General features: G+C 38.6%; 1 protein-coding gene across 1 annotated transcript in view; it reads left to right on the forward strand.

The window, feature by feature from the left end:
- The window catches only part of SPEF2 (sperm flagellar 2), a 219,544-nt gene that overhangs the window by 81,201 nt on the left and 120,436 nt on the right, over window positions 1–17,907 (forward strand). The window contains 5 exon segments of the mRNA XM_023545418.2: window positions 548–609; window positions 2,756–2,859; window positions 5,697–5,953; window positions 13,171–13,279; window positions 14,674–14,831. Of these exon segments, the coding sequence (XP_023401186.2) occupies window positions 548–609; window positions 2,756–2,859; window positions 5,697–5,953; window positions 13,171–13,279; window positions 14,674–14,831 (690 nt within the window).

Genomic DNA, 17,907 nt, shown 5'->3' on the forward strand with positions numbered 1-17,907 from the left:
CATAGATCTGTTGTACATAGGGTCGCTATGAGTTGGAACCGACTCAATGGCACCTGACAACAACATATGGCACAAATTTTATTACCTGCATAATTAATTATAAATAGATTATAAAAACTTATTTTATTTACATATAATTTAACTAAAAACCTTTCTGACTTCTAGAGTCATCTGCTTTAAGACATGCTATCTATAATTTGATAACCCAGGAAGGTAAAAGTGTAGGGAGTTAAGTTTTTAACAATATTTTTGAGAAATTTGGCTTTCTTTTTTTTTTTCCAAAAAGAGTATGCAAACTATGTTAAGCTATTTATAATAATAATGTTATGCATTCAGGCCATATCAGAAAGAAGGATGTGGGAAAGGCCAGGTGTGGAGTGAAGGCAAAAGCCACGTAGTGGTGATTCTATTACTTTCTTCCTCTGGGTATCTCAGGCACAGCTGGATCCAATGACCCATCTGTCCAAAACCAAAGAGGTTCGAATACTGACCTAGTTGTTGGTTTTAAGTACTGAAACTTTGTTCTTATTACTTTTCTTATTGCTAGGTACTAATACTAATGAAAGACCAAAAACTGAAGAAGTTAAAACCAGTGATAGTTTCTCTGAAGTAAGTACTCTCATTTCGGCCACTAGTATTTTCAATGCGTATTTCATGACCTCTTGGTGTGTCTTCAAGTGGAATGAAATAATCTACTCCTCTTTGGTTTTAACGTAAATTTGATGGTAAAATACTAGCTAAAACTCTCCTTTTCTAGTCTAAAGTTAGTAAAATGGGTTTACTTAATATTCTTTATATCTAAAATGGTGGAAATTGCTATTCAATTTCGCTGGGAGAGAAAGTAAACATATACCTTTTTGCCATTTTAGACTTAGACCAAATTTATTTTTCGTGTGTTTTTCTTTAAACTAGAACCAGTTGCTGTCTAATCAGTTGTGTCTTATGGCAACCACTGTGTGTCAGAGTAAACTATGCTCCGTAGGGTTCTCAGTGGCTGATTGGTCATAAGCAGACCATCAAGCCTTTCTTCTGAGGCAGCTCTGGGTGGACCCAAACCTCCAGCCCTTGGGTTAGCAGCTGACCTAACCATTTGCTCCACCCAGGGATTTCGTCTTTTTCTTTACCACTTGACATATGATTTTTATTTTCTTCCACACATTTTTACCTTCGATTTTTTTTTTTTTCTAGAATTTATCCTTAGCCTTCTTTGTGACTTTACAGGGTTTTTTAATTCATCCCTGGAATATGTATACAGCACCTCCCTCACTATTTCTTCACTGTGTATGGAAGCATTTTTTTGCATCTGCAAATACAATGACCAGATTGAACAAGTGGGATGTCATTTATGTTATTTATTACATTTGATTACTTTTATTGTCTATTTCATCATGGAAAACAATTGTAGACTACAGAATTGCTAATGGTAGACAAAGGTTTTTGAAAGATATATCCAGAAACATGCCTGATGGGAAGGGAAATGGCCTAGAGAAAGAGATAAAGGGGGCCTTGTACTTTTTACTCTATATATTTGAAATTTAAATTTGCACAAAAGCTAAGTATATTTTTATATTTACATTTATTGACTTATGACTCCCCCCCAAAAAATTCCACGTCCGTTCCATATTCAGTTCAACTCTGTTCCATGCACAGCTGTAAATATTTGGAATGCATCAATAAACAGAAAAACAGAATACCCTGCCCTTATAGAGTTTCCATTCTCGTAAAGGGAGGCAGAGAGTAAACCATAAACACATGTATGAATTATGTAGTATGCCACAAGCTAATGTGTGCCATGAGGAATGAAAAAGTAGAGTAAGGAGGATTAAGAGCACAGCTCCCAGGAAAGGGAAAATAGGAGGTGGCAATATTAAATGGGGCAGGCCTCCTTAAGAAAGTGAGATTCAAGAAGACTGAAAGAAGTGAAATAGTCAACTAACTGATCTGGGGCAAATATCCCAGACAGCAAGACTATCTGGGAATGGCCATTGAGGCAGAAAGGTGCCTGACCAGCACAGCGGGAAAGCAGAAAGACGAGGGGGATGGAGAAGAATCTGCCAGGGAGGCCTTATGGGAAATGATTAAGACATTGGCTTTTATTTAAATGGAAGCCTTTACAGGGTTTGAGGAGAGATTCAGTATATTCTGACTTATCAAATGCTCACTCTGCTGGCTGAGTTTAGACTAGGAAAGCTTCTGTTCTAGCCATGAGGAATAGCTTGCATTGGACTAACCTTCCTACATATCCTAGTTATGAACACAGGACAGAACACAAAAGCTAATTAAATTTTCCCTAAATGCTTTACGGATCCCGGAATTGTGCTAAATGACCAGTATCTTCATCAGAGTTCATGATCATTTAATTTCTTTTTCCTTCCAAACATTTGGAATCTGACTTTTAAATTAGTTGCATGCCTTAGGCTGGGTTCTCTACATGAGCAAAACCAGTGAAGTATATATGTAAATATACAAAGAGAGACTTATTTCAAGGAAATGGCTCCTGCAATTGTGGACGCTGGCAGGTTCCAAATCTGTGGGTCAGTGGCAGGCTGGAGGCTTCTCCTGACTCACTTGTAGCAGGGGCTGATGAACCCCAAATCTGCCGGGCAGGTAGCAGGCAGCTTATATCAGATGACAAACTGGAGGATGATTACAGTACATAATATCTGCGAAACCACTGAGAATCGTGGCCTAGCCAAGTTGACACATAACTTTAACCATCAAACTGCACTGTACCAGTAATTGTTTCTTTCCACAGCTCACTGTGCGTGCTCAGCTTGGTGCAAAATCAGAAAAGTTGCTGAAGAAAGGAATGAGCATTCCTGATGGGTTGCTGGTTAGCATCATGGTTAATGCTATTAAGTATGTATTGCGTTTTTCTTTTTTGGTGTCTATTTAATATATTCTTTATCACACAGGGATATATAAACAAAAAGTACATAAATATATGAATATTTTTATTTTTAATATCTAATAAATACTACTCATTTACATAAGAAAAAACAAATAAAGATATTTTTTATTTGCATGCCTATATTTCATTGCTACCCTTTACCAACTTTGACTTCATTCACCCACACGGTCAAGATTCTATACCCTATAGGGAACTCAAGGAGAAAGCAGATACTTGGCAAAGCCAAGGGACATATTATGGAAGGGAGAGACCCTAACTGTGTGGTCACAGGCCAATGGGCTTTTTCATTTCAGGAAGTAGGGATCAAGGGGCTGAACCTGGGGATCCCGAGGCTGGGCTTCTGCAGACAGGCAGTGCTAGGGCAGGAAGGAAGTGACAAAGCAGAGGCTGCACAGGCAAGGAGTACCATAAGTGCATAGCACTTCTTCTTCTTCTTCATGAAATAAGGGAAAAAGAAAAAAATCAAAATGTGCTATCATTTTGTAATCCCTCCTTTCCTGCTTTCTAAGAAGGAATTATTCTCCTCAACTCTCCTTTGTAATGTGGAACTCAGGTTATGAAACAAAAAACCAAACAAACCCACTGCCATTGAGTCAATTCCGACTCTTAGCAACCTAGCAACCCTATAGGACAGAGTAGAACTTCCCCATAGAGTTTCCAAAGAGTGCTTGGTGGATTTGAACTGTCAACCTTCTGGTTAGCAGCCATCACACTTAACCACTACACCACCCGGGTTTCCAGGTTATGAAGGAAGGGAGAAATTTAAAGAAGCCATAGAGGCTCAGTTGATCGTTTTAATAAAGAGATGAGGCTGAGAGGGATGGGAAAAATTAACCAAAAGGCTACTGTGAAAGAGTTTTGGAGAACATAGCGTGGATGAGGAAATAGAATTGGGGTAGCTAACATCTGTGGTAAATATTAAGACTTAGAGAGATGATGAAGGAGGGTTTTAAAGAAGTGTTATTATGCATCTGGACTGGACTTTGGTGTTTTCTTAAGAGACTACGTGAAAGATTTAAGTTGCTTCTCAATTATGATGTGTGTCTTGGACTGATTGCTGTTTGAATGCAATGCTTCAAAAACCAGGTCACAGGCTGCTGCCCTGGGAGCTGGAAGGGATTTTATTCTAAGACTGGTGATGTAGTTTCTCAGAACCGGCATAAAGATTGTTTTAGTCATAAGGCTCTTTCTTCAAAGAACATCATATATGCAAAACAGAATATATAAAACTTTCATTTCAGTGGAGGTGGAATGTCAACAACCCTACCCTAAGAACTCCATTTTCCTCACCAACCCCCTCCTCCATTGCCCCTGAAGCACCTCCAGAGGTCTGTCATCAATGTGAAACCCTTTGGTCTAATTCAGCCCATCCCTTTTCAATGGGGAAGCGTTGACACGTAGCAGCTCAAGGAGGTACTCTGAGTTATGTATCTGGTTACCTGCATAAACAGAGCCTGAGCCCAGGTGTACCAACTCCCAGTCTGGTGTCCTCACATGACAGCTGACCCTCCTCTGAAATGGCACCTGCGGCCATGGGCAGCAGAAGAGGTCACCCAGGCCTGGCCATGTACTCAAGGAAATTTTCTGCATCTTAGGCCAGCGAATCAACAAATTCATTCTATGCAGAATGCATTACTAACCTCTGGACAAATTATATATGCAAAATACAGTAAGCTAATGGAGGAAATTTATGCAGTAGCCCAAAGGCAGCTTGATACTGTAGAAGGATTACTGGACTTGGAGTCATTTGCAGGTTTGTAACTTTGAGCAAGCAATGTAACCTATCTGAACTTCAGTTTCCCAAAAAATGAGGAAAACAATATGCTGCCTTTTCCCTCACCATATTATCTGCAGGCACCAAAGCAAACTTACAGACCTTTGGAAAGGAGATCATATTGTTTAATATGAGTTGTAACAGAGAAAGAAACAAAATAATAAGTTTAATCCAAAGGCAAAAGTCTCGATTTTATATCTTTTAAGGGATTAGAAGAGCAAAATTGAGAATTATGCCCTTTTTACATTGTTTTCCAATTTGAAGTACTGAAGTAATAATTCTTGTTGCACTTCTACTCTATAGAAGACAAGTTGCTGCATGCAGAAACCCAACAAATGACCTTCACACTTTAGCAGCTTATGACCTAATTGAGATAAAACTCACTTGAATTTTTGTAAGTCAAGAAATATAATAATTACCAATTATATCGTGAAGTGAGAGTCAAAGGAGTTCAGCTCAGGAGGTTATAACTCCACGCTGGGTGGGGTAGGATAGGAGAACTCTCCAGGTCTTCAATACAAGTATCCACCATGCTGCTAAGCACTGTGCTGGGTTTTTTAAATGCATCATCTCACAACTACCCTGTGAGGTATGTTATCCCATTGTATAGATGAAGAAACTGAGGTTCAAAGGAGGAAAAGCCTATGAACAAAAGCTAGAAAGTGCAACTCATACTCAGGCAACAGTGGGAAGATCAGCTTTTTTGAAGCAAATGGTTCAAAATTGTAAGATAGGAAGTTATGGAAAAGTAAGTTGTAGCCAGTTAGTTTTAATACCATGTTAAGACCTCTGGAATTTATGCGGTGAGCAGCAAGGACCCACTGAAGGATTTAAACAAGGGAGTGATTTGTGGTGCATGAGTAAACCTAATCTTTTAGCAGTAAAGTAATAAAATTCATGCACTAGGTGATTGTGGAACTGAAAGAGAAAAGGTAATATTCATTGTATCATTGTGTCCAAAGTGCTTGTGTCTGTAAAAATATTCATGGTTTTTTTTTTTTTTCCATTTAGTCAGGTACCTGTGGATCAAGGCTGGATCCTTGATGGTTTTCCAATGACATTAAACCAAGCAAAGCTTCTTGAGGAAGCTCTCACAGGGTGCAACAAAGAACAAATAGAATTGGAGGCAAAGAGAACACAAATATCCACATTGGTTGTTGATCCTACAGTTTCCAAAGAAGTACCTGTTCCCCCTTCTGCACTTGATTTTGCCTTGTTGTTAGATATTTCAGATTCTTCCACACTGAGTCGCATAAATGACATCACGGGTAAGCTGGACACTTTTTTTTTTAAAATACTTTTACATATAATTGAAAACTGTTTTATTTGTTCTTTGACTGAGTCAGTAAATATTCACATTTACAAGTCAGCAATAAAGAATCCCTTTTTGCCTTTCAAAGAATTATCTAGCTAAGCACAGTTCTATCTTGTTTTATTTTGTTGTTGTTGTTTTAATTTTGTTGTTGTTGAGAATATACACAGCAAAACATACATCGGTTTAACAGTTTCTACATGTACAATTCAGTGACATTGATTGCATTCTCCGAGTTGTGCAGCCATCCTCACCCTCGTTTTCTGAGTTGTTCCACCTTCATTAACATAAACTCACTGGCCTCTAAGGTTCCTATCTAATCTTTTGAGTTGGTTTTGTCAACTTGATCCAATATAGAGAGCTCTTAAGAGAGCACAATGCTGAACGCAGACTTTCTTTACTAGTTAAGCTAAACAATTATTTGATTTTAAGAACACTTCAGGGGATATTTTTGGCTTAAGGTTTAAAGATTATCTCAGGGCAATAGTTTCATAGATTCATCCAGCCTTTATGGCTCCATCTATCCTGTTTTGACTGTCAGTATTCAGCACTGCAGGATAAGCCATGGTCTGGCAGAGAATTCTATGCCAACTACACACCTCTGTCTGAACCCTTCCATCAACTTGGCAGCTCCCCTGGCACAGACTTGAATGCATGGAGGAGGTCTTTGTGGCTGTCCCATACATCTTGGTGGGCACCCTAGTGAAGGTTATAAACTATACCTGTGCTGCAGGCAAGGATCTGGTCACACTCTTCTCTTGATTTTATTACAGTGTGTATTAGCTCTAATGACCCTTGGTGGCACAATGGTTAAGCACTTGGCCACTAATTGAACCCACCAGCCACTCCACACGAGAAAGATGTGGCAGTCTGCTCCCGTAAAGATTACAGCCTTAGAAACCCTGTGGGGCAGTTCTACTTTGTCCTATAGGATTGTTAAGAGAATTAATTCGATGACAACAGACATTAACTCTGACAGGCAGGTATCAGTTGCCTAAAGTCCTCCTATGGTGAGGTTGAGCATTCTTGGGAAAACTCATAAATCATGGTTTATTTAACTATGTTTCATCCTTGAAATGAAAGTGTTACTTTATTCCACAAATGAAATACGTAGGGGTGAAATCATGTATTGTTGAGTCCCAGCTTTGGCACTTAGGAACTATTTGACCTTGGGAAAGTTACTCATTATGCTAAGCCTCGGTTTCACAGTCACACTAGAATGCCTCATTGGATTGTTATGGGGGTTAAATGGGATGGGTGTTAAATACTTAGGATAGAGCCTGGCACATAATAATGAGCTTGCAGTAAATACATCAGGAAAAATTGTGAAAAACTTTGAAATGAACAAAACATTACAGTATGTGCTTTCAGTGGAAGGCTAGGTATTGTGGAATGGACCCTTGAGTGTTATCTGATTCTACAGGAGTCTGTCTTTCCTTGGCTTCAACTTGGCTCTTCTATAACTCTGAAAATTTTAGGAAACCGATAGTAATACAAATGATTCTAGCCCATAAAAATAAGAAATTAATTTTGCTCAGTTGATATACAATTAATTTCTACCCTGTAAAAAAAATTTTCTAAATATTACACTGCTGTATAGATAGTAACCAATTTTTCATCTGTTAACAGATTCACTTCAACATTCTTTATTTCTCATTTGAACTGGCTGCAACTAGGCAGTTTAGTTTCTTAATTCTAGACCCTTGATAAGTCTAGAGTAGGCTTGAAAATGTCCTTTCTCTACTACTCCAAGGAGAATTTCTCTCTTGTCGTGTTTTATGCACATAATTCATAAATAATCGTATTCATCTCCCTTCAGAAATAGACCTTAAAGCACAATGTGATTTTTTTTCTTTTTGTCATATATTTATGATATGACTGTACATTTCCTGGTTTGAGGTACACTGAATCAAATGCTGGATTAGGGCCATCTTTTTTTTTTTTTTTTTCAAGTCAGAACCAACTTGACGGCACCTGATAACAACAGTGATAAGCCATGGAAAGTAGTATGAGCTCATTAATTTTATAGTTCTTACTCATTTTGTTTAAAACTGTGTACTCTAAATTTCAAAGTTGTCTATAACTTTGAAAGTCAAGCTACCACTTTCATATTCAAGTATTTTAACTTAAGAAAAAGTATTCTTTCATATCTTAAAGATTTTTTTCCTTGGAATATAAGATTTGAATGGCCTTTGAAAGGCCGTTTTGCCATTTTAGTCTCCTCATCTTAAGCAAGACTCCACCTGAACTATTTTGGGTAGATAAAACTCTATCCTTCTAAAATATTTGGTTCATCCACATATTCAATGATATTTATCCATGCCTGCTAAGTGCCAGACACTGGGCGAGGCACTGATGTAAAGTGATAAAGAAGAAATGAACACTGTCTTCAAAGAAATTGCAGATAAGGAGCCAAATGATTACACTATAAGGTTGTGCTATCAAGTGTAGTAGCCATTAGTCACATATGACTATATAAATTTAAATTAATTAAATCAAATAAATTAAAAATTCAGTCCCTCAGTCACACTGGCCACATTTCATGTACACATGAGGCTAATGGCTACCATGGTGGGCAGCAGATATAGAACATTTCCATCATAGCAGAAAGTTCTATCAGACAGCACTGGCATAGAGTGATGGGGGCTATAAAACACCACTCGTAAATATTTACTTAGCTTGTATAATGTGCTGAGCAAGTCCCCATCCAGAAGTAGTTCACAGTGTAGCGTGAGGAGAAATGAAAGTAAGCTGACAGTTATAATAGTCTGTTACGTGCTATAATAGGTATGCCGAGCACAAGGAGAGGTCAGTCAAGCCAAGAAAGGGAGGAAGAGAGAGAGAAAAACATTGCACCGCTTGGGAAATAGACCTAAACCGTACATGTAAAGAACAGCAAGTACTTCAGTAGGGCTGAGAGGCAGCAAGGCATGGAGGAGTGGTAGAAACGAGGCTAGAGAGTAAGCAGGGCCAGCTGAAGTGTATTTACCAAGCTAAGATTTCCAACTTTATCCCAGAGTCCTCCTGTGACCTAGGTTGGGATGTGGGAGCCCAGCTGCCAGGGTTGGGAGCAGCATCTGTTCTGCAGTACCTGGGATCCATGAAGAGCTCTGGATAGCACCATGGCAGGGAAGCACACTGCATCCACACCAGGTGAGATGCAAAGCTGAATGTCAGTCCAGCCAGGGCTGGGCAGAGACTCAAGCAACAGGCAGGAGACCATGGTGACCTAAGGAGAGGGAAAGTGAGTGTGGGGGTAAAAGATGGTCAGGATGGGAAAGGAAGTGATTGCCTCGGCTTTTTAGCCAGTGCCGTGGGCCATCAGTCAGCAGCACTGGTCGTAGTATGGTGAGAGCTACAGAGAGGTTCAGAGCACAGGCTCTGGATGCTTACCCCTGTGGCTAATAGTGACTGAAAGGAGCATGACGGGGCTCCAGGGCTGAAGAGGTTTGTTTCTTAATCTGGGTGCCGGCTGTTCTCAGTTTGTGAATTCATCGAGCTGTACATACATACTTCTTGGCAGGTAAAATTTAATAAAAAGCTTAAAAATTGAGAAGAAGTGTAGCATCTGGAGTCAGATAGACTGGAACCAAATCCCTCCTCTGCCATTTATGAATTGTGTGATTTGGGGCAAGTCAAAGTATCTTAATTCTACTTCACAAGTTTTGTTGTGAATATAAAATAACATAGTATGTGTAAGAACATTAAAGAATCATGTGTTAAATTTTAGCTATAAATGCTACAGAGAACTCAAGTAAGGTAAGGACTGAAACGTGCCCATGAGCTTTGGAGTTTTGGGTGAACGGAATGAGAGCCATTTCAGTGTAGCAGTGGGGGAAGGATGGACTGCAGTGGATTGAGGCATGAATGGAAGATGGGGCAGTGAAGAAAGTGAGTGGAGGTAACACAGAAGCAGCTTGACTGTGGAAGAAAGGAAAAAGCCACGGCAAGAGAATTTTTATAATTTCTTTAATATTTATTTACTTATTTATTTTTAAGAAAGGGAGCATATATGGAGTTAAGAGCTTAGTTGATTTTCAAGCCAGGGAATTAATGAGATTACAAGTCACAGGGCTGTGTATTTTTCTTTAAAGGCGCCTACCAGTACAAGTGTAATCTGGGAGAAAAGAGATGAATATGTTCATTTAATATGAGGGCTTTCCATCTGGTGTAGCAGAAGGACAAGGAGACCAAGAAATTGATGTTGTTCGGCAGGGAGAGAGTTGAAGGGTTCAATTTAGGTTTACTAAAAAATAAAGTGAAATCAGGTAAGTTTGGAGAAAAGATAAGATTTTAGGAACTGGGTGATGTTGAAGAGATTCATCAGCTGCCTGGGAGTGCCAGGAGGGTAAGAGTGTGTGATAAGAGCACAAGTCTTCAGAGTTTCAGAGACAGAGTTGCTCAGGGTGATCACAAAGTCCAGGACGTGACCATGGGAGTGAGTGCTGAAGTGGAAAGAAGAGGAAGGGCAGACGCATAGGCATATTTTGGGGAGGGAGGAATGCTCATCCATGTGCTGAAGTCCTTGACAAATATGAGGTAGTGACCCTCAGGTAGTACATGATAACATCTCCCAAGAAGAGCTCCAACCAAAGAAGGCATTCAGACAGCTAACAGACACATGAGGAAATGCTCTCGATCCCCAGCCATTAGAGAAATGCAAATCAAAAGTACAATGAGATACCATCTCACCCCGACATTACGGGCACTAATCAAAAAAACAGAAAATAACAAATGTTGGAGATGTTGCAGGGCGACTGGAACTCTTATACCCTGCTGGTGGGAATGGAAAATGGTACAACGACTGTGGGAAATGATATGGCACCTCCTTCAAAAGCTAGAAATAGAAATGCCATACGATCCAGCAATCCCACTCCTAGGAATATATCCAAGACAAATAAGAGCCATCACACAGATAGACATATGCATACCCATGTTCATTACAGCATTATTCACAATAGCAAAAATATGGAAACAAGTACCCATCAACAGATGAATGAATAAACAAATTATGGTACATACACACAGTGGAATACTAAAACCCTGTTGCCGTGGAATTGATACCAACTTGGTGAACCTATAGGACAGAGTAGAACTGCCCCATGAGGTTTCCAAGCAGAAACTGGTGGATTCAAAGTGCCCACCTTTTGGTTAGCAGTGGAGCTTTTGACCACAGCACCACCAGGGTTTCTAATGGAATACTACACAACAATGAAGAATGATGATGAATCTGTGAAACACCTCACAACATGGATGAATCTGGAGAGCATTATGCTGAGTGAAATATGTAAATCACAAAAGGACAAATATTGTATGAGACTACTGCTATAAAAACTCAAGAAAATGTTTACATGCAGAAACACACAGACAATCTTTGATGGTTACGAGGGAGGGGATGGGTGGGAAGGGGAAATCAACAACTAAACAGTAGACAACTTTTAACTTTGATGGATGGAAAGACAACATACAATATAGGGGAAGTCAGCACAACTTGATCAAGGCAAAGTTATAGAAGCTTCCTAGACACATCCAAACACCTTGAGGGTCTGAGTTACTGGGACTGAGGGGTGGGGACCATGGTCTCAGGGGACATCTAGGTCAACTGGCATAACATAGCTCATAAAGAAAATGTTCTACGTTCTACTTTGGTGAGTAGCATCTGGGGTCTTAAAAGCTTTTGAGCAGCAATCTAAGATACACCTGTTAGTCGTATCCTGTCCGGAGCAATGGAGAATGAAGAAAACCCAAGACACAAGGAAAATATTAGTCCAAATGACTAATGGCCCACATGAACCACAGTCTCCTCCAGCCTGAGCCCAGAAGAACTAGATGATGCACCGCTTTTACCACCAGGTGCTCTGACAGGGATCACAATAGAGAGTCCCGAACAGGGCAAGAGAAAAATGTAGAACAAAATTCAAATTCACAAACAAAGACCAGACTTAGTGTTCTGACAGAACCTGGAGGAAACCCTGAGACTATAAGCTCCAGATGCCCTGCTAAGTCAGAACTGAAGACACTCCCAAAATCCACCTTTCAGCAGAAGATCAGACAAGGCTGTAAAACAAACAATAACATGTGAGGAATGTGCTTCTTAGTTCAATCAAGTATATGAGACCAAACGGGCAACACCTGTCCAAAAGCAAAGGCAAGAAGGCAGGAAGGGGCGGGAAAACTGGACAAATGGGCACGGGGAACCCATAGAAAGGGAGAGAGTGCTGACATATAGCAGGGATTGCAACCAACTTCACAAAACAATTTATGTATAAATTTTTGAATGAGAAACTAATTTGCACTGTAAAATTAAAAGAAAGAAAAAGAGAAGAGCTCCACAGCCTTCTTCAGTCACCTGTTCTGATGTCACTAATCCTTGGGTTTCATAAATAACCTAAAAGCATTATCCTATATTCTAAATCCATTTCCCCTTGTTCTCTCATGAATGTGGATGGAGAACAACTGACTGCTGTACCCTGTGAGAGTCCTTCGTTTTCTTGAACACTATTAATTGACTCTTCAATGTTCTCTTGCGTTCACTGAGAAATTCTAATTCCTTTTAATCTACTTCAAGGCTTTATTTTTTCTTTATGATTTTCCATTTATTCTAAGCTTATGAGTAATCTGAACTTTGTACCATTAATCCAGAATAGGACTTATTCAGAGCTGCTGAGATTGTTTTTGTTTTCGGCCTTTTGTGTTCAACTCCCTTATGTCTATTTTATAGGAAAACCATAAAGTGTGGAAAAAAAGGTAAATTATCTCATTGTATTGCAATGTAATATTACCAAATAATTTTCTGTTTATTTGACTTTATGGCTGTCCTGTTAATTATTTTTACACCACAATGTTGATTTGGCTAATCCTTTCCAAGCTTGTTATTCATGATGACCCATCATTTTTCATTCTCATCTGTTCATCGCCAACCCTGAGATCCTCTACACTGAAACTATAGCTCCTTTCTAATGTTTCATTGGATTGCATTTTCCACAATTTTCCAGAAAGGTTTTGATCCCAAAACTGTACTCTTTCACCATGTTATTAAACAGTTTTAAATAATATTGGACCAAAGACAGGATAATAGCTCTTTGGCATTCTTGCAACAGTACATTTTTAGCAGTTAATAGCAACTTTGACTGGTTTGATAAATTATCTGATTAAACAGTTTTTATACCTTAGCTGAAGCATTTTTACGTGAAACCCCTTCTGAAGATATCAGTCAACATGTAGCCGCTGAAAACCAAGATAAAGATGAGAACCAGACTTTGAAAGACCAGATACAGCACAGGTTAGTTTAAATCTAAAGGTCTGCTTCTTGTTTCTTGCCCTTTGAGTAGACTGACACTTAGCCACTTTGGAATCATCAGAACTAGAAAAAAGATATATTTCCTAGCATTCAGTCTTTTACAGGTAAAACAAAACTTAGTAGTTTTGACCTTGAATGAAATATCTACATGCTACCTTGCATTCAGAGCACAAGTCATTGTGTGGGGGCGGGGACAGTTAACGCAGACAACACTGCTGTCCTTGGTTACATTAATTTACAAGTTCCTTAAATGGAATCCTCAGTCAGCAAGTATGAGGGAAGACCATGAGATTTCAAAATGGTTAATAATAGTAACTGAAAGGTGGGCAATTCAAACCCACCAGCCACTTCGAGAGAGAAAGATATGGCAATCTGCTTCTATAAGGATTACAGCCTTGAAAACCCTATAGGGCAGTTCTGCTCTGTCCTGTAGGGTTTCTATGAGTCGGAATTGACTTGGTGGCAATGGATTTAGCCATCAGACTAGGTGCCCTGGTAGCACAATGATTAAATGCTTGGCTGCTAACCAAAAGGTTGGTGGTTTGAACCTGTCAGTGGCCCTGTGAGAAAAAGACCTGATGACCTGCTCCAGCCTGGAAAACCCTATGGGGCAGTTCTACTCTGTCATATAGGGTCACTGTGAATTGGAATCAACTTGATGGCACACAATAACAACCATCAGACTATAAGGTTTAGTTCTAAACCACTTCTGTTTTGTTATAATGAAGTTTTCTGGCATTCTCTTGGATGTATGCAATTTGCCTGTTGAATAAGAAGATTTAGACAAAATTAGACATTTCATGAAGCCATGAGAAGTCTAAAAATATGAAGTGAGCCAGGGAAGAGTCATTTGAGCTACATCAAGGCTCCCTACTCTCAAAAAAGAAAACATTTCAAGAATCATTCCAAGAGTACTTTTGAACCAAGCTATTAAGTCTGAGCCACTCAAAGATCTCTTCAACTTCCATCTCCAAGAAAAAAGTGGATGACAGATGGCGGACAAGGCTACAGTTACATCAGGAGAGCATTCAGAGTTATTTTACAATGAGCACCAGTGGCATCAGTCCATCATGTTTGCTCAGATTTTCTCTTAAACTCCACACTTACATTAATGGTTTCCAGAAATGGTGACATTTTCGTATCTTTTTTTATTCTTTCATATTTCTGAAAAATATGTCTTGATGGCATTAAATAATTTCTTCTTGAATCCAAAGTGAATGATAATTCGCTGCCTATAGGTTTCTTAAAGTTGCTTTTTCAGATTCAACTATTTCGACAGTCTCCTGTTTAATTGTGCACATGAGATAAACCATGCTTAATGTCACTCCAGTATTTCAATCAATATGTGATATTCACATAATATTTTGATTTTGCAGAATTATAGGCTTCTTGGACAACTGGCCCTTGTTGGAACAATGGTTTTCAGAGCCAGAAAATATTTTGATAAAAGTCAATGCTGACATAGATAAAGAGTCTTTATGCCAAAGAGTAAAAGAAATTGTGGTGATGGAGATGCAGAAAAAAAAGAATAAAGGTAATTATATTCGTTTATCATTTTGAGCTTATGTGACTAAAATGTGGCTTTCATGGGTTTAGGAGAAAATTACAGTGTGATTACACAGCTTTCTGTTGCACTCGGATTACTACTATCAACAAGGGTTTTGTTCTACTTCAGATTTTTGCATAAAATATCTTTTCCCCTCTTCCTTTTCATCTAATTTAATGAAAAAGAGGTAATCTCACTGAAAGCATTGTTTTTAGTGTCAAACAAAACAAGAAATCACAGAGTTAATATTAAGAATGTTATAAAGATTTAAATTCATTAACTTGAGCATTGCAAGGAAACAGTGAGTGAATTCTCTTTTTGAAATAGAAACACTAACAAAAACATTACCCCTGACTCTACCTGTGTTGGTATGAACTTAACAATTATTAATGACTTATTTGTTAGTCTACTTCTGCAGTATAGCTCATCTGTGTTAAACCATCCTGACCCCCTTCCTCCTTCACCCAACCAGTAATAAAAAAAAAAAAAATTTTTTTTTTTTGTAATCACTAGTTTTTTTTTTTTTTTTTTTAATAGTTACCATGAAATTTTCATAGTATTATTGGAGCTTATTATTGAAAGGAATCTTAACATCATGTACTGCCAATGCCAGGCCACTATTGGGATTTTACATTTGAGAAATGATTTGGAAAAGAAATCTTTTCCCTTTTGTTTATCAATCGCTCCTAATTATATTGGTAACTGCAATTTCTTGGTATATGACAAAAGGATTAAAGTTGTGAACATCACAAGGATTCTAAAATTGCCTGGATAGCACTGTCTCCCATCAGTAGATTTAGAACCTAACTACCTACCCTAATGTATCAGTTAACTGACACTCAAAGAGCCCATAGGTATAAGCCACAATCCCCAAGGAGATCCAGAAGCTCAGACTTAAAATAGAAGAGCTCCTACATCTAAATGTTTTTCCCAGAGAAACACCCATACATTATTTTAAGAGGACTAGCTTATCATTTGATAGAAGGTAGGCTGAGAAAAGCGAGGAAATCTCCCACAGCAATCTTATAGAAGAGTCTCTTTTGGAGACTCAGTTAAGGCTAAGTTAAGGTCTGCTTCTTCTTATTTCTGAAGAAATGCTGAAATGTACTTGAAGCTACACACTGGAATCAGTTCAGTTTGGGTAGCTACCAGACTCAACTTCAACATTTTCTGAAAAGTTTTGCGTTCTAGTCAGTGATTACATTAACAGACACGATTGCCATTATTTAAGATTTACATTCTAATGCTTAATTACCTTAATGAAAATATTTTACCATTAAAACAATAAACGTTTACCTAGCCTTTTTTGGGGGTTTTTTAGTACTCTGTACTAAGCATCCCAATGTTTAAAAAAAAAAAAGAGGTACTTTTGTATATATTCCAACATGAAAAAAATGCCTGTATTATACTGTTAAGTAGGAAAGAGCAGGTTATAGAACAATGTATATAAAACAACCCAGTTTTTTGTTTTTAAAAGTACATATATATATATAATATATATATATATTAAATACAGAAGCACAGAAAAAAGTCTGGCAGTATAAGTTGTGGTTAAGTGCTGTCAAGTTGGTTCCAACTCATAGCAACCCCATGTACACCAGAATGAAACACCTCCTGGTCCTACACCATCCTCACAATCGTTGCTATGTTTGAGCCCATTGTTGCAGCCACTGTGTCACTCCATCTCATTGAGGGTCTTCCTCTTTTTCACTGAATCTCTATTTTACCAAGTATGATGTCCTTCTCCAGGGTTTGATCCTTCCTGATAACATACTTAATGGTGGGGGAAGGAGAGGCACAAAACAACTTAATAGGCAATTTTCCTTCCTATTTATTCATCTAAAGTATTTTTTTTAACAATAACTATAATTAGAAAAAAGTTTAATTTCCACTTTGAAAAAACATCTAATAGACTGAAGTCTACCTGCTTGCTGAATTGAAAATAGTAATCTAAGGCCAAAAAAAGAGTACAGTGGCAGTCAAGTCAGTTCCAACTCACGTGTGTCAGAATAGAATTGCACTCTGTAGGGCTCTTAATGGTTGTGATCTTTCAGAAGTACATCTGTAGTCCTTTCTTCTGAAGTGCCCCAGGTTGACTTGAATCACCAACTCTTTGATTAGTAGCCAAAAACGGAACTTTTTGTATCACCCAGTAACTCCAAAGGGAGCATATATAGAAAGGAATAGTAACACAAGAGAGCAGGTATTCAGTGTAATGGTGCGGCTAGTAAAGCTGGCTGGAGAGACCTAGGGCAGTCTGGGGAGGTGAACCTGAAACAAGCCTTGGAGAAGGGTAAGCGCCTAACAATAACTGTTTTTAGCAGCCCTTGAGTCAGCCCCTGACTCAGGCAACTCCACGAACAGCTGAATGAAGCACTGTCTGGTCCTACAGCATCCCCATGATCAGTCGCAGCTCTGACCATTGTGATCCACAGGGTTTCCAATGGCTTGAACACTCTTCTTTCAGATAGCCACAAGGCTCACTCCCTCACCGTCTTCAGGTCACCCTCTCAGTGGACCTACCCTGCTGAATGTTCTATTTAAACTTAAAAAGCTGCCCACAGTATTTCTGATATCCCTTGGTCTACTCTATTTCTTTTCTCCATAGCATTTCTCCTTCCAACATCTTATATAAATTCACTTATCCATCATATTTATGGTTATCTTCCATCATTAGGATTCAAATTTCACAAGGCCAATGATTTTTTTTCTGATTTGTTTTACTGTTGTATCTGCGGCAATTAGAACTATGCCTAGTGTTATTTGTAGTAGGAGTAACAGTATAGTTTCTTATTGTTATGGCCCTTCCTTTCCTTCAAGGCACAGTTCAGATTCAGTGTTTGTTATATGAATGAATAAATTGCTAATGCTCATTGAGCACTTATGTGCTGTGCACTATTCTATGTGCTTTACAGTTCATTTTCCTATTTCTTTTTATTAGGTACCTCTAGGTTATTACTTTTACATTTGGCACTCCCTCCCCAACCCTTTCTACTTGCTCCATACACAAAAATACACCACCACCACCAAGAGGCAACCCCGTTGTCATTGAGTTGATTCTGAC

The sequence above is a fragment of the Loxodonta africana genome, chromosome 2 (assembly GCF_030014295.1).
Source record: "Loxodonta africana isolate mLoxAfr1 chromosome 2, mLoxAfr1.hap2, whole genome shotgun sequence".
In the NCBI taxonomy this organism is placed as follows: domain Eukaryota; kingdom Metazoa; phylum Chordata; class Mammalia; order Proboscidea; family Elephantidae; genus Loxodonta; species Loxodonta africana.